Source organism: Bubalus kerabau, chromosome 2 (assembly GCF_029407905.1).
Source record: "Bubalus kerabau isolate K-KA32 ecotype Philippines breed swamp buffalo chromosome 2, PCC_UOA_SB_1v2, whole genome shotgun sequence".
Lineage (NCBI taxonomy): Eukaryota > Metazoa > Chordata > Mammalia > Artiodactyla > Bovidae > Bubalus > Bubalus kerabau.
In genome coordinates this window covers 7,315,088-7,338,248 of record NC_073625.1, presented here as the reverse complement: position 1 = coordinate 7,338,248, position 23,161 = coordinate 7,315,088, and the positions used below count along the sequence as shown (strand labels likewise).

The 23,161-nt window shown below is 49.3% G+C and overlaps 1 protein-coding gene and 1 pseudogene across 1 annotated transcript in view; both read right to left on the bottom strand.

Moving 5' to 3' along the window:
- Positions 1-11,220, bottom strand: part of SH2D4A (SH2 domain containing 4A) — a 63,255-nt gene extending 52,035 nt beyond the window's left edge. Inside the window, exons 1-2 of the mRNA XM_055568399.1 lie at positions 10,958-11,220; positions 4,967-5,342 (exon numbers count right to left, since the gene is read on the bottom strand). Coding sequence (XP_055424374.1) covers positions 4,967-5,147 — 181 coding nt within the window. The 5' untranslated portion in view covers positions 5,148-5,342; positions 10,958-11,220. The remainder of the gene's footprint in view (positions 1-4,966; positions 5,343-10,957) is intronic.
- Positions 11,221-21,812: 10,592 nt separating this feature from the next.
- LOC129645191 (uncharacterized) lies at positions 21,813-21,929 on the bottom strand (annotated as a pseudogene).
- Between the last annotated feature and the right edge of the window lie 1,232 nt (positions 21,930-23,161).

Sequence of the window (23,161 nt, the reverse complement as noted above, 5' to 3'; positions counted from 1 at the left end):
TGCTCAGATAAGAGGTCTGGTTTCGAAATACAGGTGTGAGATTCCATAAAGAGAAGAAAAGGTGCCCCAGGGAGGGAGTACAGAGACCCTGACCTTAACCTAGTCGGGGAGTCAGTGAATGAGGCTCAGGGAATCTGTCAGCATTGGGAAACTCTGCAGCAAATGTCGTCTGTACGGATTTTCCTGGTCCAAGCTTTCAGTAAGTTTTCCACGGAGTCTAAGGGATCTCAATCCCACCTGAAGCTTACCAACCACCAGGGCAGAGTGAGGCTCCCCTGGGGAACACAGGTATTCAGGGTCAGGCAGAGATGTAAAAGACAACAGTCATGGAGACAGCAAGGGACCATGACGCGAAGAGACTCTGAGAGGCAACTCACAGGGTGAGACCCAGCTGAGAAATCAACTGAGCTGAGAACTGAACCCAGCAACGGAGGTCACTGTGCTGGGTCAGGAGGGAAGGGAGGGAAGCAGACACGGCAGATGGCTCACACCAGGTCTCTGCCATCATTTCATTGAATAGGGAAGGCTCTGCATAAAGGAGCTCGTCTGAGAATCCACAAGTGAAATCTCACAAGCCCAAGCCTGTTCCAAGGGTGCACACGGAGCATCTCAGTCACCGCTCATAGTGACCAGAGCCTGGCTTCTTGCGAGAAGTTCCCACCAGCTGGAGAGGTGTCTATTGCTGGGCAGCCTCTACCAAGTAAAGACCTCCTCTGTGTGCATGACCAGAAAAAAAACTTACGGAATAAAGGCTCCATGGGAGGACACCCACACAAGCACACGTTCAGATGTGTGCAGGGCACCCGCAGACAACGGCAACTGTTACCAAGCTCCAGGTAAGCTCAACGCGCCAGGTAGGCTGAACAAGGGGCAACGTTTGTTAACAGTGCCAGCTATGGGAGAGTTAGACTCAGGGTCACTGACCAGCTGCTGCCCTGGTCCCTCCGTCTCCTTTTCCTCACCTGTGAAATGTGAAAGTAACTCAGCTCCAGGCTTGGCTGTGATGATTTCATGAGATAACAGACTTAAGCACAGAGTTCAGGGTCTGACACTCCAGCAGCTCAATCGGCACTGGTTAGGGCTGGGTTTACAGTCTAGAGCAGTGCTGTCCAATGGGAGCGCTGCCTGTAATTATACATTTTCTAGCCGTCCTATTAAAAAATCAACAGGAGCCCGGGCAAGATGATGGAGCAGGAAGGCCCCGAGCTCACCTCCTCTCATGAGAACACCAAAATCGCAACTATCTGCAGAAAAACCATCCATCAAAAAGACCAGAACCTACAAGAAAAGATCTCCTCCAACCAAAAACATAGAAAAGGAACCACGATAAGACAGACACCACAGTGAGACAGATACCCCAAGGTGGACGACCCACAGTCTGGAGCTTCTCCCACCGGAGTGAGAGTTCTGAGCCCCAGGTCAGGGTTCCCAGCCCAGGGGTCCTACTCACCTGGGAAGATGAGCCCCCAGAACATTTGGCTTTTGAAAGCCAGCAGGGCTTAATTTGGGGAGTCCCACAGGAGTGGGGGGAATAGAGACTTCACTTTTAAAGGGCGCACATGAAACCTCACACACACCAGGACCCAGGGTGAAAAGCAGTCATTTGATAGGAGTCTGGGCAAGATCTACCCGTTGGTTTTGGAGCGTCTCCCAGGGAGGCGGGGGTGGCTACGTGTCACCCTGGGGCCATGAATCCTGGAGGCAAACATATTTGGGGACCTTCTGTCGTGAGGACACGGCTGCTGGCAGCTTCCATCTTAGCTCATTAGTGCCAAGACCCAGGCCGCCCAACAGCCTGCAGGCAATCCGTGCTGAGAGGCCTCAGGCCAAACAACTAACTGGGTAGGAACGCAGCCCCAGCCATGAGCAGGCCCTAAGGACTTCCTGAGCCCACAGCTGACTCTAGACATGCCTCTGGACTTCGCCTTGCCCACCAGAGGGCCAAGACCCAACTCCACACACCAGCGGGCAGACACTGGTCCTTCCCTCCAGGAAGCCAGCATGGGTCTCCAGACCAGCTATTTGTAACAATACAAATAACTATTTAGAAAAAAAAAAAAAGACAAAAAAAGACAAACGAGGCAGCAGAGGAACACGTTCCAGATGAAGAAAGATGATAAAACCCCAGAAGAACTAAAAGAAGTGGAGATAAGCTTTCTACCTAAGAAGGAGCTCAGGGCAGTGCTTATAAAAGATGATGAAAGAACTCAGGAGGACAGCAGGTATGCACAGAGCAAGAAGTTGGAATTTTTAAACAAAGAGTTAGGAAATATAAAGAACACACAGAGAAGGAGAATACAGTAACTAAAATGAAAAATACACCAGAAGGAATCAACAGTAGACTAAATGATACAGAAGAGTGGATCAGTGAGCTGGAAGATGGAGGAGTGGAAATCACTGCTGCTGAGCAGAAAAAAGGATGGAAAGAAATGAGGACAGGTCAAGAGACCTTGGGGACAACATCAAGGCACTAATATTAGCATTATAGGCGCCCAGAAGGAAAAGAGACAGAAAATGAGCCTGAGAAAATATGTGAAGACATAATAACTGAAAATTCCCCTAGCCTGGGAAAGAAAGGAAGCAGTCACTCCAGCCCAGGAAATGCACATACTTCCAGACAGCAGGAGTCGCCAACCTCCAGGCTGCAATGACTCCCCATCACTCACATTACTACCCCTCACCATCCCCATCCACAGAAAAAGTGTCTTCCCTACAGCCAGTCCCTGCTTCCAAAAAGGTTGGGGACGACTGCCAGACAGGATGAACCCACAGAGGAACATACCAAGACTCATTGTAATTAAAATCACAAAAATTAGAGATAGAGAATATTAAAAGCAGCAAAGGAAAAGCTTCCCAGGTGGTGACAGTGTTAAAGAATCCACTTGCCAATGCAGGAGGCGCAAGAGGGATGTGCGTTTGATCCCTGGGTTGGGTAGATCCCCTGGAGAAGGAAATGGCAACCCACTCCAGTACTCTTGCCTGGAGACTCCCAAGGACAGAGAAGCCTGGTGAGCTACAGCCCATGGGGTCACAAAGAGTCAGACACGACTGAAGCGACTGATCATGCAGCATGAGAGAAGCAACAAATAACATATAAGGGAAGTCCCATAAGGCTAGCAGCCTTTTTCTGAAGGATAGGAGGGAGTAGCGTGATACATTTAAAGAGACGAAAGGGAAAAACCTACAACCTGCAAAGGAAGAACCTGAGCAAGGAACTTCATCTTACATCACCAGGAGGAGACCAACTCAGCAAAAGTGAGAAACCCGAAGTCTCTCAAAGAGCTCCAGGCCACTGATTCCAGGGGACAGAGCTCCAGGCCACTGACTCCAGGGGACAGAGCCCTTCTGCGGCCCCAGTCTACACAGTCACCCACCACGTCTGCGTGTCACGTTCACAACTAATACGGTGCCAGGAGGCCCCGTTATACTTGGTTAACTCAGACCAAAGGATGCAAGGAAATGAAGAAGCCAGATCGGAAAGATACAGGCTCATGCTTCAGTTTGGACATGTTACCACTAGAAGGAAAACCAAGGATGCCCTTGGAGAGTGCAGAGTCCTGTGAAATCCAGTGGACCTGGGTACCAACTGGGGTGTGACCTTGCATGTATTACTGCACTTCTCCACGTGTAAAACAGGACCACTGATAACTGTTTTGGAGAAATATCGTGAAGATGACATGTAATGTATGTAAAAGTGCTTTGCGTGGTGTCTGACAAAACAGGGGTTTAATAAATAGCTGCTATTGGTGATAATAATAAATGAACTACTCATATTTACTTCCATATCACTATAAAACCTTAATTGGAAAAAGTTTTAATAAAAGACAGTGCAAGAAAAAGGTCACTAAACTGACTTCCCTTTTGAGTCTGTGCAAACAAGGGAGATTAATTTTCTCAGTCTTTGAAACCCTGAACAGTTTTATCAAATTTATTTTTCCTGGCTTAATGAAAAATGAAGAGAAATTGATCTTTGAATGCCCCTCTGTAAGTGACTTTGAAAACTGCTTTTTTCCAACAACATAGGTATTTGTCCATAACAAAAAGCATGTGGACGGGTGTGTGTGCGCTAATGCATGCTTTCCCATGTCTCTGTGTGTTTATGCTTTAACCCTGATATACAAAGAATTCCTCCTCATCCATGGCCCCAAAGACGTGGCCAAGCTAACAGGGATTCCTTGGGTCAGGAAGAGGTAGTATATTTGAAAGGTGAACTCACACTAAAAAAATTAGCATTATGACTTTTTTCCTTTTAGTAGTATTTGCATCTTGAAAGTGAATGTCCCTAAAAACAGAAGACTCAAAGAAACATCTTTCAGAGTCTACGGAATGGAAACAGCATTTCTACAGAGATGCAGCCATAAAGACTTTGCATGCTGGTAGCAGAGTACGAGGGGCTTCCCTGATAGCTCAGTTGGTAAAGAATCTGCCTGCAATGCAGGAGACCCTGGTTGGATTCCTGGGTCAGGAAGATCCCCTGGAGAAGGGATAGGCTACTCACTCCAGTATTCTTGCCTGGAGAATTCCATGGACAGGGGAACCTGGAGGGCTACAGTCCATGGGGTCGCAAATTGTACACGACTGAGCAACTAAGCCCAGCACAGCAGAATACCAGGCATCTGGGATAAGACGAGGTGGACCCTTCCTGCATGCCCCTCGAGTTCATCTCCAAGTGACTTTTTACTGCAGCTTAAGGTCAGTTTGGTTTCAAGAAAGACATCTGCTCTCAGCCTCACCACTCCAGAGTATTGCCGCTCGTGTGTGTGTGTGTGTGTGTGTGTGTGCGCGCGTGCGCGCATGCGTGCACACTTCAGGTTGATCAACTGCACCATGAAAAGCTTGTAACACTGAGGGTCCGCCTGCCAAACTGGACCTCAAACGCGGCTAGCTGCTGACCAGCGTGAAACATGAAAATGAGCAGGGAGGCAGCCTGCCGCGTGGGCTCCCGGGAGAAGCGAGCTCCGCTTACCTTTCTTTGGTCTGGGTTTCACTGGCAAGGACTCCTGTTTTTCCATCGCTGCTTCTCTTTCTTTCCAGCGGCGGACCTGCTCCTCCCTCATCTTGAAGAACAGGATCTGTTTCTGTTCCTCGTTCAGCTCTGCCAGCAGATCAGGATCTATGTACATCTCCGACAGGATCTGTTTCAGCATCTTTGCAGGGCTGGAGTCTTTTACACCTGGGGCAAAAGTTCTTGAGAACGGCTTCCAGGGCTGCCTCCCCTCGGCTGGCACGGGGGGGCACCCACAGACCTTCCCAGATGCTCGTGGGGCTGGGACGATGGCAGTTCAGCAAACTGGCTCTGGGTTCCCACACCAGGCTCCCTGTCCAAAACACCACTCATGAACCTGCAAAGAGCAACAGCCAAGATGCAACCGTGTTAAAAGGTACAAAGGCCAGGACAGGCTTAGGAGTAAGCTTGGCGGAAACACAGATCCGCTTTTATTTCAGGCAAGCTTTGTTAAGAGCTTTGTGTAACCTGTATCCTGTAATTTCCAAAGATACTTCAACAACAACAACAAAAATAAACCCTAACTTTTTACCGGTCACTCTCAGGGAAACAAAAAATTAACAGAGGCTTGGCCTTCTTCCAACTAAGCAAACATGCGATTACCTCCGAGCTTAACAAACCACCACGTCCACAGCTAAAAACAGTTAAAGAGACAAAGGCAGGGATGAAATTAAAAGCCTCTCTCCAAACAACGTTCTCCAAAAGAAAACACTGTTTTTGAGATTTCAGAGAATTACCCACCCAAACCCAAGCCGGGCTTAAGGAAGAAATAAAAATTAGACCATAATGCAGTTTTCCCATTTTCCCGTACAAGTGGCAGTTAATACACACAATTATGTGCTGTCATCTTCACAGAAGGACAGTTCAGTGTTCAGACAACTCACTAGAACCACGGAAGCCGGGCAGAGCAGGAGAGGGCACTCACGTGCATTTTGGAAGGGCACCAGGGTTTAGGCGTGCCTCTTCCATATACCCTAATTTCACAGGGTCTAAATTTACAGACCAGATAAACTGGGGGAGCCGTGAAATTAAAAGACACTTGCTCCTTGGAAGAAAAGCTACGACCAAGCTAGACAGCATATTAAAGAGCAGAGACATTACTTTGCCAACAAAGGTCTGTCTAGTCAAGGCTACGGTTTTTCCAGTGGTCATGTAAGGATCTGAGAGTTGGACTCTAAAGAAAGATGAGTGCAGAAGAATTGATGCTTTTGAACTGTGGTGTTGGAGAAGACTCTTGAGAGTCCCTTGGATTGCAAGACGATCCAACCAGTTCATCCTAAAGGAAATCAGTCCTGAATATTCATTGGAAGGACTGATGCTGAAGCTGAAGCTCCAATACTTTGGCCACCTGATTCGACAAAGTGACTCCTTGGAAAAGGCCCTGATGCTGGGAAAGATTGAAGGTGGGAGGAGAAGGGGACGACAGAGGATGAGATGGTTGGACGGCATCACCGACACAATGGAATTGAGTTTGAGCAAGCTCCAGGAGTTGGTGATGGACAGGGAGGCCTGGTGTGCTGCAGTCCATGGGGTTGCAAAGAGTCAAACACGGCTGAGCAACTGAACTGAACGGAAGAGGTGATCAGGCTCATCACAAAGGGTCCTCGCTCTGTAAGGCAGTTTCTCAGACGGAGGAGCCTTGGGCCTGAGCACACAGGTGACTTCACAGGGGTACCTACTCCTCAGCAGATGTGTTCTACTTCACACATTTCCATTTGGTCTATTTTCAAAAAATATAGCAAACCTTCATATTTTTGTCATTAGAATAAAATGATGTACACATTTCCATTCTGGGGGGACAAAAGGATGCTTATTTTGTTCCAATATAATAAGATATGCACAAAAAGCTTATTTATTTCAACTCTTCAGGATCACCTATGTTCTAAGAAACGGACTAACAATCCCACCATCTGGCCACGCCCTCTCAAGTATCTTCTTTCTCCAAACTAAGTTCAAAGGCTCTTAAGCTCCAGACCAGTCACTCAGCCACACGGCGGCCCTCCCAGGCCCATGGCCAGTCAGCCCTGGCCCATCTCCCGGTCAGCCCCGGCCCGTCTCCCGGTCAGTCCAGGCCCGTCTCCCGGTCACCCCCAGGCAGGCTGCCGCACTCCTCTCACGCCCGGGAGGCTCCTGCAGCCTCACTCCTGCTCCGCCTCCTTGCACAGCTGTTTCTCCATTTACACCAGCTTTTTCAGAGAAGCATGAGCAACAGCCCAACAGCCAGGGTACCCAGGGGGCTCTGAGTACCAACGACATGTAGTTCCATTCACTAACATGCCCTGATGTAGCAGGGACTTTTACTGAGGCTACCACGACCCCCGCCATCTGCAGCATTCAACTACCCGGGGCCCAAATGGAACACAGTGTTAAGAGAAATTTTTAAAAGAATTAAAGGCACTGTCCGACTCTAACACAGTCAGCCACGCCCGCCCCAAGCTTCCTGGCTAGCTTTGTATTTTGCTTTGAGGTGACCCTCAAAGGCTCTAACGGCCACACCACTGATGTCCTGTGATGCTTTCCTGACTCTGGGGTCTCCAGGAGAGGGGCTCAACTAAATCTACACTCAAGGGGGGTTTCCAGAGGATAAGCTCTTGTCTGTAGGTGTCAGAATGGCAGGAAGAAGGTAAGTCCTCAGCTCACTGGAGTCCAGTGCTGGAGACCAAGTGCTAAGAAGTCAAAGTGAATGAGTCCTTGACATTCCAAAGGAACATACCTCAACATAATAAAAGCTATATATGACATTCTGGTAAAGGTCCTTACGCCGGGACATTTCTTGACCAGGGGTTGACTTTTGCAGAAATAAAACACAGGGGAGAGGAGCTGCCCAGGGAAGCTGGAGGCTTCCGCTCTATTCCCCAGTCTGGAATTGGGCGACTCCCAGCAACAGAGACAGGCCAGGCAGCGCCTAAACAGGAAAACCCTGAAAGGGCTGAATCCGCTCTCCCCTCCCCACCCGGCGCACTCCTGGTCTCGGACGCTGACCCCAGCCGCGGCCACGACCGTGAGCAGTGAAGGCAGTAACTAACGAATCTTCATCCCAACCTTGGAGTTCAGCCCCTCACCATCCCCATTTCCTACAAGACGATGGAGGGTGTATGCCCGGCCGTCTGGCTCCAGGTCAGGGGCGTGGAGTCTGCTGGGAGCTCAGAATCAGGCTTCCCTGGTAGCTCAATTGGTAAAGACTCCTCCTGCAATGCACGAGACCCCGGTTTGATTCCTGGGTCCGGAAGATCCCCTGAAGAAGGGATAGGCTACCCATTCCAGTATTCTTGGGCTTCCTTTTTGGCTCAACTGGTAAAGACTTCGCCTGCAATGCGGGAGACCTGGGTTTGATCCCTGAATTGGGAAGATCCCCTGGAGAACGGAAAGGCTACCCACTCCAGTATTCTGGTCTGGAGAATTTCATGGACTGTATAATCCGTGGGGTCGCAAAGAGTCAGACACAACTGAGCGACTTCAACTTTCACCTTTCAGAATCAGAGCATTACCGGGATGGGGAACCACAGGTGATGTTTCAGAAGCAAGTTCTGGCAGCAATGGAAATGCTGAACCCAAAGTGCATGAGGCAGGGGTGACCCTCTCGGGGGGCAGAAGCCTCATCTCTGCAAGTGCAGGTGGCCTTAGGGGAGGGCAGGTACGGAAAAGCCCCCACCCTAGGAAGGACAGCGGGAAGTGACAGACACGCGGGGCTCACTGCGTTCACACAGCGCACTCAGTCTACACAGCATCCACCCGCAGCTCCATCCACAGCCCCTGGGGAACAGACCAGCAGCGGAGACGGACCAGGGGAAAGGGTGGCTCTGTGCCGCGGGGAAGACAGGTCCAAGCTCTCACAGCTTTGATCTTGTGCGGTTTCCCCCAAACATGCTTTGTTTTTTTTTTTTTTTTTGCATTAAAGGTAATTAGCGGACCTTCAGGGAAAGACACTGGCTTCCCCCTATCCTCAAAGAAAACTTGGGGATCCAGCTGACAAGAATCTTGCGGGGCGAGGCTGCTGAAATACAAACACTGCATGCCAGGCTGAGGCTGCGGCCCGCCAGTAAGAACCTCAAACACAGCGCCGGCACGCCCAGGAGGCCAGCCCTGCCTTTGCCGGGCTGGGTGTCACTTCACTACCCGCGCTGGCTTTCCTCACCGTGAAAGGAGCCTGAACTGTGTGACTCTGTAACCTGAGGTCTGTGCCACACCATCCAGCGGGGACTTAGGGAGGCAAGTGGAGCCAGGGTGGAGGAAGCAGAAAGGAGGAAATCAACTGGTCAGGATTTCCCCTATTTCACCCCCTGACAATCAGTGCTGCAACCAAGTCTGGCACACCTAGTGCAGCGGGCTCCCCCCCATTCAAGATCCAGCAAAAAGGAAAGCTGGGCTAACTCAGTTTCTTCCTGTGCAATACTTTTCTTAAAAGACAAAAATGACAAGCAACACGTCCACGTCTGCTACTTTTTGCAAAAATAAATTTCTAATGGGTCACAGCTGTCTTCCAGGACTCCCATAGGTGTGGCCTGGCTCTCATACTTGATTATACTTTACTGGGGTTTAGGGCCACTGTCCTCTAAACAATGATTTTTTTTTTTAGAGGACTTTTTGTATTTTTGATGACTCTGAGACCTCACCCGAAAGGGTGGTGCAGTGGTAAAGAATCTGCCTGCCAATGCAGGAAATGCAAGAGAGCCAGGTTCGATCCCTGTGTCTGGAAGATCCCCTGGAGAAGGAAATGGAAAGGCACTCCAGTATCCTCATCTAGAAAATTCCCTGGATAGAGAAGCCTAGGGGGCTACAGTCCATGGGGTCACAAAGAGTCTGACATGACTGAGCACCAAAAAAAAAAAACAAAAAAAAAACAGCCTAATTAATCATAAAAATATTTTTTAATCATAAAAATATTGTGATATGGACATTATAACTTTAATGGTAAGAATATCATTTGAATTATAATTCTTTTCAAACAGCTAGCTGTTTTCAGACTTTCAGTTATCTCATTTAACTTTTCGTTATTAATCTACCCGCACAAAGGTTCTCTTTGAGGATAAAATGAATTGGGGGGGGCAACATCAATTTGGTAAATTCTGTAAAGATGATGTACCACTCTTCAGAAATTTGAAATCACTGCACACAGGTTTATCTTGAAATTTCACTCATGCCAGATCTACGCCCGCATTAATTCCACTTACTTCTTCACTGAAAAAAACTAAATAAAAAACTTGTATCCAAGTCGTTATTTCTCTTAAGCAGGCATCCAACAAAGCTTTTAGGGTTGAGCTGACTCTTTAAGTTTATTTAGAAAGAAAGGGACGCTCTGTCGCCTCTTTCCTATAACTCTTGGGGAGAGAAAGACACTCTGAGCGAACCCGCAGTGACTCCCCGGTGCCCCGGGCGCCACCCCAAAGGCGCCCTCGCGAACCCTAGGGCAGGGGAAGGTCACCGCGCGGCCGCCTGCGGCCACCGTCTGCGCCCGCCTTCCGAGGGGTGGCGCCCCCACCGCGGCCCCGCGCGGCCCCCCCAGTGCACCCCGCGCCCACGGGATCGGGGACCGCGCCTGGCGCGCCGCCTTCCTCGTCCGCGACCCCCAGGCGCTCCCTCCCCGGCAGCCCGGGGCGCTCCCCCGAGGGACGCGTCCCGGAGCTGCCCGCGCGCCCCGCGGCCCCGCGCGCCCCTCACCGCGACCACCGGCCCGCTCTCTGCGCCGCCGCTCTCCTGCCGGCGCGGCGACACCGGACACCCGACACCGGATACCGGGCCGCTCGCAGCTGAGCCCGCCTGGCGGAGGAGCGCGGGACCGCCACCCGCGGGGAGACCCCGCGCTGGCCGCCCCTCCCGCCTCCCGCCCGCGCGGGACCGGGCCGCCCTGGCCGTCGGGCGCCGAGAGCGCGGCCGGCTGCACAGACGCGCGGCCGAGACGCAGGCCGAGGGCCTTCCCCCCGGCCCGCTGCCAGACCCCCAGCCCGCCCGCACCTGCGGCCGCCGGCGCGTCCCTCCGTGCTCCCCGCGGGCCGGGCGGGGTCCGGCCGTGCGTCCCAGCAGGTTGGGGCCCGGAGCCGGGAGCCCTTCTCAGCTCCGCCGGAGGAGCCTGTGCTCCAGCGTCTCCGAGCTCACTTTTTTTCTTTTGTTGACCTTAAGTCAATTATCAAACTCCTCCCGGGCGCTGGTCCGCAAGGGTACGGCTTTGTAGGAGGCCAGGACCCGGAGGAGACAGGCTGGGAAGATGGAGACTGGAGACGGTCAGTCCGGGGGTTTGGGGGGAGAGAAAATGAAAGAAGTGCGGAGAAGGGGAGAAGGCAAGAGAGTTAAGAGGGTGAAGGCGGCGCTGAACTGCGCGCGGGGACAGCACAGGTCTGGGTGGCGCCCGGAGGGGAGGAGCCGCGGCCAGAGAAGGAAATCTGGGAGGACAGCTCATTGGAGGCAGAGTGGACTCGTCCGATGGCATTTTGCATTCAGAGAACCGTTCAGAATGTGTGGAGCAAGGAGCCTGCTGTCGTGACCACACCCTACCCCAACCTGGTCACAGGTGTCAGGGAGAAATGGGGTAAACAGCGAGTGTAGACCTGTCTACACAGCCTACCTGACTTGCTCCTTTCAAAAATGAAACCTTCCCATTTCTAGCCTCTCAGGACCTTGGAAGATACTGGAGAGGTAGAACCTGGGGGTGGAAGTCAAGCCTCCTGAGTAGCTATTTGAGAGCTATTCTAAGGATCCTATCAGGGCAGAATTTCTGGTTGGGCTTGGTTCCCACTGCTTATTAACTGAATGGCCAGTCGAGTGTTTCTGGCTGGAGTGTCATTTAACCTGGCTGGCTGCTGGCGCCTACTCAGAGGGAACCCTAACACTCCGTGGTGAAGCAGTTGAAGAACTACAAAGTCAGTTTAACACAGTCCCCAGAGGCATTTAATGAGCGCTTGCTGGGTACCATGCTGGTCATGGTGAAGCCAGACATGCAGGGAGCAGACAGCCGGCCCCATTGCAGGCAGCACTGCCTTGTACAGTAGCCGCATGTATGTTTCTGCCTCCTTGAAATCATGAACTTGTTGCCAGGACTGATCCCACATCAGTGACTCTGTGACTTAACTATGAGGCTCTCATCACTTCTGTCTGCCTTCGGGCCACGCTCCCGGTGGGAAACATCTCCCCACCCAGTGATCCAGGATGTGTTGTGGGAGGGTTGCCCGCCTTCACGTGCCTGTCGAGTGAGGTCTGGGCCACCACGCCTTGCCAGGGTGCTGAGCCTCACCCTACTGGCCACTGGCAAGTCAGGGACACCTGTGAGCTGTATCACCAGCTGTCTTGCTCTTGAAGTTCTGTTAAAAGCCCTTACAAGCATCCCGGTATCCTCAGATCTTCCCAGGGAGCTTGGACTAGGTCTCCTAGGACAAAAGAAACCAAAGTCTCATCTCTTGCTTGGACTGGATTCAAAATCAAGTATTTCCTAACTTCTGTCTTTCGTGCCATCTTTTCAAAAAGTGCACAGTTTCATTTTAGGTTTACAAAGCATTACTGCTGGTGAGCCCAGAAGTCGCTCTTAAGCACAGCTTACAATCACCTGAGGGAGGGTTAAAGCTTGCCCCTTGGTTCCCCGCCCCCGCCAGGAATTATTTTGTTGAGACTGAGACGGAGCACAGACCACATTTCCCCAAAGCATGCTAGGAGGTCCTCATGTGGCCAAAGATGGAACCACTAAAATGTGAGGGAAGTTGATAGGGGAGATTTTGAAGAGTTATTCTACAGACCCTGTGTGGTGTGCGTGCTCAGTTGCCAAGTCACGTCTGACTCTGTGACCCCAAGGACTGCAGTCCGCCAGGCTCCTCTGTCCATGGCATTCTCCAGGCAAGAACACTGGAGTGGGTTGCCGTTTCCTCCTTCAGGGGATCTTCCCCACCCAGGGATCCAACCCTCATCTCTTGTGTCTCCTGAACCGGCAGGCAAATTCTTTACCACTGAGCTACTGGGAAGCCCAAACATAGCCCCTCGACTTGACAGAAATAAACATGAAGCCAGTGTTCACCTTCTTGGTTCTGATCCCAAAGTCGTGTGTGGGGATGGACAGCCCCTCATGTCATAAATGCAGGGTGTGAGACCAGAGCTCTGGCTTATCAACACCTTTCCTTCCATTCACTGCTCCTGTTTGTGAAACCCAGATGTCCCCTCTGGCCTTTTAGTTGAGGCCAGAGCTTTGCTCTTTGAAATCACCGCCCCACCACCCCCAACACACAGCCAGGCTCCAGGCATTCCCCGTCACTTCCTTGCCTTTCCTGGAGGCAGCCCTTCAGTTCTGCCCTCTAGAGCCATCTCCCTCCTTACACTCTGTTTGCCTGAAGACTCTTCTTTAACTGGAAACAGTCTTGACTCTACCCTGGGGTGAAGTAAGACACTTCATCTCTTCCCCTACCTGTATGTTTAAATAAGAGCCAGCTTATGGCCTCAGCATGAGTGCTGTTGTTTAAGTTTGAGACAGAGAGTGAGTTTTATTGGCATGTCAGTATTTTAACAAGGACACTTGTACAGCATCCAGTATAATGGAAGGTTATGGCCAATAAATGACAGATCATGCCTTATAAATAGGGAAATATGAACATGGACAGGCTCCCTTTGGAGAAAGGAATCTGTATGCATAGAATTTATATAGCCACCCCGGGAACCCTCACTGGGAGTAAATGCTACACCTCTGTCCTCATTAAAACACAGCGCATCACACAGATTTTAGGGCTGGAAAGAATTTGGATGTTATCTGGACATAATTTTGCAGCTGTAAAAAGTGGGGGAAAAGTGAGGTTCCCCACCACAGGGCTTCAGTGGTGAAAACAGAATTAAAGCAGTTTCTGACTTATGGTCGTTACAGAGTTATTATACTGTGTTAACCAGATCATTTACCTTACTGAGTTCAGGAGTGAGAATGAAGGGAACCATCACCTGTATTTCTCTTCCAACATAAGCACCTCTGTCTGTTGATGAAGAGCAGACAGAAGCCGCCTTCAGGACTGCATGCCTTGTGGCCAGTGGTGGGCATAGGCCCCCATCCAGGCTCTGCTGGCCACTCCCAGTGCTCCCAGCAGGTTCCACAAGCTTCCCAGCCCCTCTGGAGAAAGCAAACCTGGGCCATGACCTTCTTGGCTGCAATAAGCAGGTACTGATGGAGCCGCCAGTCAACTCTCAGCTCTTCCTTGGGTCAAATTCTGCACAGGGGAGGAGGCAGAAGGACATGGAGCAAAGGAATCAAATCAGAAGAATAAAGAGAACAGAGGTGATTTTTTTATGAATTCTTATGTGAGCTCTCTTCCTTTTGGAAGAGCCCGTGGAGCCTCAAGTCTGCACTCCTTCCAAGTAGGGGAGGGGTTCACAGACAAGAGGGGGAAGAAAGCACCTGACAACCAGAAATTACTTTGACTTTTTAATAGAAAAGGAGGGATTTCTGGTCAATACTGGGCTTGCAAGCATGAGTTTGATTTGCTAGTTTTGCTGTGTGGTACGCAGCCCTCCTAAACCGGCTGAATAAAAAGTCTAATTAGGAACGTCCCTGGTGGTCCAGTGGTTTAGAATGTGCTTTGCAATGCAAGGGACACAGGTTCGATCACTATCAGGGAACTAAGATCTTGCATGCTGTGGATCAACTAAGTCTGAGAACCACGACAGCCCGAACACTGCACCACCATGAAAGATCCCAGATGCTGCAACTGAGACCCAACAGAGCCAAAAAAAATTCTAATCAAATGCCCGGAACAAAAGACTCAAATCCTATTGTTTTATTCTTTAAATACTATTTCCTAGAGAGACTCCAAGGAAATAACATATGTCACTAAAAAGATGACACTTACTGGTCAGATAGAAATGGTTTCTAACGCTCTGAATGCACTCTATAAAGAAGGCTGAGCACAGAAGAACTGATGCTTTTGAACTGTGGTGTTGGAGAAGACTCTTGAGAGTCCCTTGGACTGCAAGGAGATCCAACCAGTCCATCCTAAAGGAAACCAGTGCTGGGTGTTCATTGGAAGGACTGATGTTGAAGCTGAAACTCCAATATTTTGGCCACCTGATGCGAAGAGCTGACTCATTTGCAAAGACCCTGATGTTGGGAAAGATTGAAGGCAGGAGGAGTGAGGATGAGATGATTAGATGGCATCACCGACTCAATGGACATGTTCTTGCCTGGAGAATCCCAGGGACGGCAGAGCCTGGTGGGCTGCTGTCTATGGGGTCGCACAGAGTCGGACACGACTGAAGCGACTTAGCAGCAGCAGCAGATCTGAATGTACTCTAAGTCATTGTGACCCCATATATCCATACAGATCAACATTTCAAAGCATTTTCAAGCTATTATTTTGTTCAGTCCTCCTAACGTGTTTTGTGAGCTAGGCCTTTGTATCTTAATGGGGACACTTGGGTTCAGGGCAATTCCATGGCTTGCCTTTTCATACTGTTCATGGGATTCTCTAGGCAAGAATACTGGAGTGGTTTGCCATTTCCTCCAGTGGACCACGTTTTGTCAGCACTCCTCACTACAACCTGTCTGTCTTGGGTGGTCCTGCACAGTGTGGTTCATAGCTTCATGGAGCCATGCAAGCCCCTTCGCCATGACAAGGCTGTGATTCATGAAGGAGAAAAAGTGGAAGTAGTGACAGATTTTATTTTCTTTGGCTCCAAAATCACTGCGCACAGTAACTGCAGCCATGAAACTCAAAGACACTTGCTCTTTAGAAGGAAAGCTATGACAGACCTAGCTGCTGCTGCTAAGTCGCTTCAGTCGTGTCCGACTCTGTGGGACTCCATAGACGGCAGCCTACTAGGCTCCTCCATCCAGGGGGTTCTCCAGGCGAGAACACTGGAGTGGGTTGCCATTTCCTTCTCCAGTGCATGAAAGTGAAAAGTGAAAGTGAATTCGCTCAGTCGTGTCCTACTCTTTGCAACCCCATGGACTGCAGCCTACCAGGCTCCTCCATCCATGGGATTTTCCAGGAAAGAGTACTGGAGTGGGGTGACATCAGCTTCTCCGATGACAGACCTAGACAGTGTATTAAAAAGCAGAGATGTCACTTTACCAACAGAAGTCCTATGGTTTTTCCAAAAGTCATGTACGAATGTGAGAGTTGGACCATAAAGTAGGCTGAGTGCTGAAGAATTGATGCTTTCAAATTGTGGTGCTGGAGAAGACTCTTGAGAGTCCCTTGGACTGCAAGGAGATCAAACCAGTCAATCCTAAAAGAAATCAACTCTGAATATTCATTGGAAGGACTGATGCTGAAACTGAAACTCCAATACTTTGGCCACCTGATGCAAAGAGCCGACTCATTGGAAAAGACCCTAATGAAGGGAAAGATTGAGGGCAGGAGGAGAAGGGGGCGGCAGAAATGAGATGGTTAGATAGCATCACAGACTCAGTGGAAATGAATTTGAACAAACTCCAGGAGTTAGTGGCTTCCCTGGTGGCTCAGACGGTAACGTGTCCGCCTACAATGCAGGAGACCAGGGTTTGATTCCTGGATCGGGAAGATCCCCTGGAGAAGGAAATGGCAACCCACTCCAGTACTCTTGCCTGGAAAAATCCCATGGACAGAGGAGCCTGGTGGGCTACAGTCCATGGGGTCGCAAAGAGTCAGACACAACTGAGCAACCTCACTTTCACTTTCTTTTCCCGGAGTTAGTGAAGGACAGGGAAGCCTGGGTGCTAACAGCCCACAGGGTTGCAAAGAGTCAGACATGACTGAGCAGCAGCAAAGGGTCTGCCTGGTTTACGCAGTACAGTGGGTGGTCGTGGACCAGGCCTGGGACCTGGGTCTTCCCACCCCCTGACCAAGGTCCCCTTCCCCACACCTGCTGCCTTTGTCCGCCTGTCCTTCCACTTGTGTGCATGGCATGGCTGGCATTTTGTCTCATTATTTTTGCATTCCCAGAGCCTAGCCCAGGCTGTGAGGTAGAATAGATATTTAATCCATGTTTGTTTAAGAGCTGAATGAATCTGTAGGCTTGCCCACAGAGAATCAGTACCTCCCTGAACAGTCTGGTAAGCTTATTTTTGGAAATTAAGGTTAAGTAGCTTTGCAGCCTAAGAACTTTTCAGTGTGTTTTGAGGGATTATCTTAACCCCAGGAATGACTCAGTAGTTTGAATGTTCTGACTTGAGATGCTATTCGTATGAAAAGGAAGGGATAAGGTCAGGGTGATTATATTATTATCCTGCCACAGAGTCATTTGCCTTGATTTTATTTTCCCTTAACATTGTATTATTTTTCAAATTATTATTCATTACATGCAATGAATGATGTAAATCTTTTATCCCTGCAATGTGAATGACACATATATGAGTAACTATTGTTTTGAAATACATAGCATTTCCTGACCCAGAAGGACTATTATTTACATAATCAGTTTTGCAATTTTAGGAATGCACCATCTTGAATTATTATTCAACTGTTTCACTGATGTTGGTTCTCCAACTAGATTATAAATTCCTTCAGACAGACTTGTGCATTTTATGTATTTTATTTCCCTCACACCCAATGAAGAATTGACTCACAAAGACAGATTTCTGGGTACACAAATCAAGGCAAACAATGTAGATTCCCTTGATGGAGCTCTTACTGTAGTCTGACAGCTCTCTAGAGAGAATTTTTTTTTTTTTTTTAGTTTTCATCTTGATCCAACTTAGTACTATAGTTGGAATGGAATTCTGTTTTATTAAACTCATAGTGTTTCCTAAGAGTTACATATTTTTATAATGAAACTTTCTGTTGGTAGGGCAAAAAATGTAGACAAAGTGGAGGGAACAGCTTCTAGGATATTTGCATTAAGAAGAAAATCTTTCTGCTCCTTCCTCTCTTCCTTTTCAGATAACATGTTAGAACCTACAGGTGTGAGTTTCCATTGCCAAAGTGAAGGGGAAGTAAATGGTTGCATCTGCTGGCTTGTCAAACATTTGGTAAAACTGTGTCACTGGAGGTGGGGGGTAATGAAACAGTCCGTGATGACAATAAGCAGATACCTAAGAGGGGGAGCTGTCATGAATAAAAGGAGTTAAAATAGTTTTAAAAAAGAGGTTGAATGTATACATACTACAGAGGTCACAGGGACAAAGTTGTGAGCATTCAGGAGAAGATAGATTACAACCCGGGGAATGTCGAAACTCCGAGGGTTATCAGAGAATTCATCTTCCACCTCTTCTCCTGCCTATAACTTATTGGCGGTTGAGGGGGAAATTCGTGGGGCAGTCACGGTGGCAGTCCGGGTTGTCAGTGAGGCTGAGCACATACTAGGATTTCACAGCTCTAGGATTTTAGGAACGTTTTCTTAATGAGAAAGTTTTAGTCCTCTGGTCTGATCTTTCCAGATTGTATCAGATGTCTCTTGCTGCGTAACAGACACCAAGCACATAGTGACTTCAAACAATAACCTTTGACACTCCTCACGGGTCTGTGGGTGGGAGGGTTCCCTTGCTGGTCTGGCATGGGCTTGCTTGCACACTGGGGCAGCTGGACCCCGGGGCAGGCGTGTGGCCTCTGAGTCTCCTGGGGTCCAGTGACCTTCTCCTCCAGCAGCAGCAGTGTTTCAGGAGGACACGTTCCAATGTGTCACAGCCCATGTGCTGGTGTCGTGCTGGCTGGGGCAAACCCAGGGGCACGTCCAGAGTCAATATAGGAGGGGCTGCCCTGCGCAGATGGTGGGAAGGGTGACTCACCAGGACCATTTCTGTCACAGTGCATCTCACAGTCCGGCACAGAACTCTCCAGAATGTGGACAGCTTGCCCAGGGAAGCGCAGCATTGCACAGCAATTTGTTCCCCTGTGTCCTGCGTTGGCTCGTTTCTGCCAACGTCGCCTGTGGAGTGTCTGGACAAGCCCTAGACGGGGATAAACCACTGGTGACTCTTCCTCCAAGGACCTTTTCCTTGTCCTTCCCTCTGTCCCTCCATTCTTTCCTTCCTTCCTTCCTCTCTTCCCCCTCCCCTCCCTCTCTGTCACTCCCTTCCTTCCTTGCCCACACTAACTTAGGGAGTGTTAAAGACTAGAATTCAGGTCTCAGTTGAATGATCTTTGCATAAACCACCTCCCTCCCTCTCCAGCTCCTGTGGGATATGTTGTCTCTAGTTTTCTTCTCTTTGTAACGTTTGAAGACGTCTTGCCTAATATTTCACGTGCTTTTCACTACCTAGGGTTAATTTATTTGCTATTTCGTCTGCTTTTCCATGCTGTCAGTCCTCCACATCATCTCACAATCTCGCGTTAATTTCATTTTTTACCATGTTTAACATTAACTAGTAGAGGCACTGCAGAGGAATGACCCCAAACCAGATCCTGCAGTCCTGAACCTTACATTCCCCAAACTATGTTTCCTCCTGTTTATTATTAACTTTGATTTACTTTGCTTTAGCTGGTAGTCTGACCATGAGATTATGGTCTGATATTTGATAACTTGGCTTGTTTTTCAGAAAAGAGGTGATATTCCACATCAAACAAACCTCAGCTTGTAACTTGTAAGTGAATTCAGAGCACATTTCTTAAACGGGTTTCCTTTCTTATGAAGCCAGAGGGTTTAAAGTAACAAACAGCAGAGTGCCGAATGGGATGCTGGGTGCTTTCTTGGCATGTGCCTTTTCTCTGAGTCACAGTGCCCAGTCTGCCAGCCACTGTGCAGGGGCGGTGGGCATCGCTGGGAGGCACAGTGATGCTCCCAGCTTCCTGTGCTCCCGACTCCAAGCGGGAAGTAACCGGGATTAGGGTAGCAGGTCCCTGAGCGAGTCACACGTTCTGTGTTCTACATATAACAGGTGCAGGTTAAACAAACAGACGAAACCAAACCCGTCGTGGTTCTGGGAGTGCTGCTGCTGCTGGGTCGCTGTGAGCTTCGTCATCACCCCCTTGTCATTATTCACGTCATTCTCCTTGCTTGTCATTGGCAGCGTATTTCTGTTGGGGCACAAGGGCGGGTGAAGGGTGTGGAGAGAAGACGGGGAGTCACGGGAAGTGAGGTCAGGGTTGTTCTCTTGGCTCAGCTTCAGGCTGGTGGAACGACAAGTGGACAGTTTCACCGGCGGCCTCCTTTAGTCAGATTGCCTTTGGGAAATTCCACTTGAATCTGAGTCCCACGGTTTAAGGTGACGTCAATCACAACCAAGTTTTTCCAGGGAAGAATGGCTACGTTGAGTGAAGTATAGTTAAAGGAACTGGGAGTGATTAGCCTGAACCAGGGAAAGCTTGGGGTTATGTGGGAACATCCTCAAATGTCTGAAGGAACCTCACATCCTGGAGGTCCTTGGACAGATTAGGTCATTTGAAATTTGAGGTCAGATACCGCTTAGGACATCTCATCTCTGCTGGTAATCGTCACCAGTTGAAGGACAGTGGAAACTGATCGCCACCTTCACCCTGTCCTGGTCCATTTTCCTATTTGTGGCTGCTACATGGGCTTTCCTAAAGGTCAGTTCTGGCTGTGGATCCTTTCTAAATACATTTACCCACCGATGCTGTTTTTGGTCTGTTATGTTTCCAGTGTTAAAGCTCAGTCCATGGTGTCAGATCATCACGTGAAGCTGTCCCATTGCATCCTTCTCACCACCTTCACCTACACAGCTCCCAGACACTGCCCCCATTCGCAGACCTTGAGCCCTGATACCAAGGACTTCCCCTCCACTCACATTCCTGCCAGCAACCTGGAACATCTCACCGTCCACCTGGATGGAGGATCCAGCCCATGGCGTAGCTCAGCCTCCACTCCTCTGACTCTGTCCACAGCCTAAATTTTCTCTACCTCTTAGGTCTAATATGTGAACATTGCAACTTCTGGCCCAGCTTGCTTGCTGTTCTCCCAACGTTCTCATGAGCTCAAGGTATCTTGCTCTTTTAGCTCAAAGAAACTTTTATTCCCTGGTTCCTTTCATTTTATTCACTATCAGCCACCATCTGCCCCTTCCTTTTCTCCCCAGCCATCCTTCTTTGCTGATTTCTTGTCACCCCTTCCATTCCCTTGCTCCCTACCGTGTTCTGCTGGAGAAAGAAAATCACACATGACGAAGACGAGGGCTACCCAGAGTCATGGCTGCAACTCAGCTGGGCCCTCGCACTTCCCATCAGTTCTTCTGCTGGTCTTGGGGCAGCTTCTTCTCCTGTTGTTCCCATCAGCTGCTCCAAACCATTATCATACTCCTTAAGCCCCGGCTTCTCCATCCCAGCAGATGACCTGTCTCCTCTCTTGAGAAAATTCATGCCTTTAGACCTGATGTCTGGATCAGTCAGAGGTCTTTGTTACAAACAACAGAATCCAATCTGGTTGAATACCATGTTTGTTAGAAGTTATTTTGCAATTCAGAGAATCTCTGGAAGGACCTGAGGGCCCTTGGAATCTCAGTTCCAACCAGGCAATGGGGGCTGTGATAGTAAACACCAATGTTGGGATCCGAACCTTAGCGTACCCCATGCACTAATCATGCTCACAACCAGGAATCAGAAGTCCTGCTCCTGTTGTGTCTGAAGAGATAAACACTCCTCTCTTTCATGTGTCAGAACATGGAATCCGTATGTACCTACCTCCTTATGCTGCTTCCTCCCAAGCCAACATCTGGTGCAGGAGCATCTGACTGATGGGAGCTAGATTCACAAGCCTGTATCTTAGCAGCAAGGGGTCTCAGGAGAATGAATTTTGGTTTCTACCTTGTGGAGGCAAGGTTCATCATGTGGGGAGTTCCCCAAACACAGGAGGAGTGATCAGAAAAGACAGTTGGCAGCCTCGAATATGATAAACAGCTCCTGTGATCTCTTTCACCTTCTTATCCACCTACCTGAAAATTTATCTACCTCCAGATCCATTCATATCTTCCTTCTTCCAATCACTAAGCCTATAATGCCCAGTATTCCCAGGTGGTCCCCCATCCAAGTACTAACAGGCCCAACCCTGCTTAGCTTCCAAGATCAGATGTGATCAAGTGCGTTCAGGGTGGTATAGCCCTGGCAGTGCCTCTGGTTTTGAAGGTCACCTTCTTTATTTCTACACCTAACTGCACTCCTTTCTCCTTTTTCCGTGTCCCCTATCTATCATACCCTCTCCATTCTATGTTCTGAATCTGTCGCACTGACAATCACCCAAAATCAATGACTATATTCAAGCTTCTTCCACCCCCACATCCCACCCTAGACTCCCTCAATTTGCTCTCCCCTAGTCGTTAAACTAAGTTCTTGAGATAATAAATCAATCATTTCCATCAACTATTCCCCTCACCCTATTGCTATCAGGCTCTGATCCACTCCTGGATGCCTCCAACCTTGCCTTCACTGAAACTGCTCTTATTATGGTAAACAAATGTCTACCAGTTTAAGCCCAAATGAACACAGATTAATCCCTGATTCACTGTGCCAAGCTGCTGCTTATGACCCCAGAGACGCCTCCTCCTTCTTGAGACCTCCTACTCCGTTAGCGCCTCTGAATGACCTGCCTCCCTGTTCTTCCTTACCTTTTCAACCCGTCCTTCTCTGCTTCTTCATGGGCTGTTCATCTTCCACCTTCTATTTAAATGTTGGGGTTCCTAAGTCCCTGAGTCCCCTGATTCTAACAGCTCTCATGGATTCTGCTTGGGTAATCTCAACTATGTGCATTTTTTGAGCCCACGTGTGTGTGGATGTCCCCTAGTCTGTGCCGCTAGTCCATACGTGTTCCCTGAAATTTAGACTCTGGCAGTGAAATTCCCGATGCCTGTCACTTGAACATACACCCGATGTGAGCTCTCAGCGTACACACAAGGTTAACACCCGATGTGAGCTCTCAGCGTACACACGAGGTTAACATTTCTCTTTTATGCTAACCTCTTTTAGTTGGTGATTCCAGCCAGTCCCCTGAGTTACTCTTGCCATTTCCTTCTCCTTTACTGCCCCTCCATCCCTCTTTTAATCCTAATCGGGGCATGCCAGTTCTAATGCCTAAGTAGCTCTCAAGTTCATCACAGCCTGTCCAGCTGTGCTGTCATTGGTCAAGGGTCTCATCATCTCTTTCTGAACTTCTAACTGGTCTCCTTTCTTCCCATCTCATCTCTAAATCCACCCTCTAGGTAGCCACAGAAAAGGATAAATTAACTAACAGTGCTGCTACACCTCAAAACCCATCGCTGACCCAGGCACTTCCCGCCTCTCCAGCTGTGTCCCATCATTTTGGCCTCAACAGCACTGATGATTTACCTAGTGTTTCTTGCCT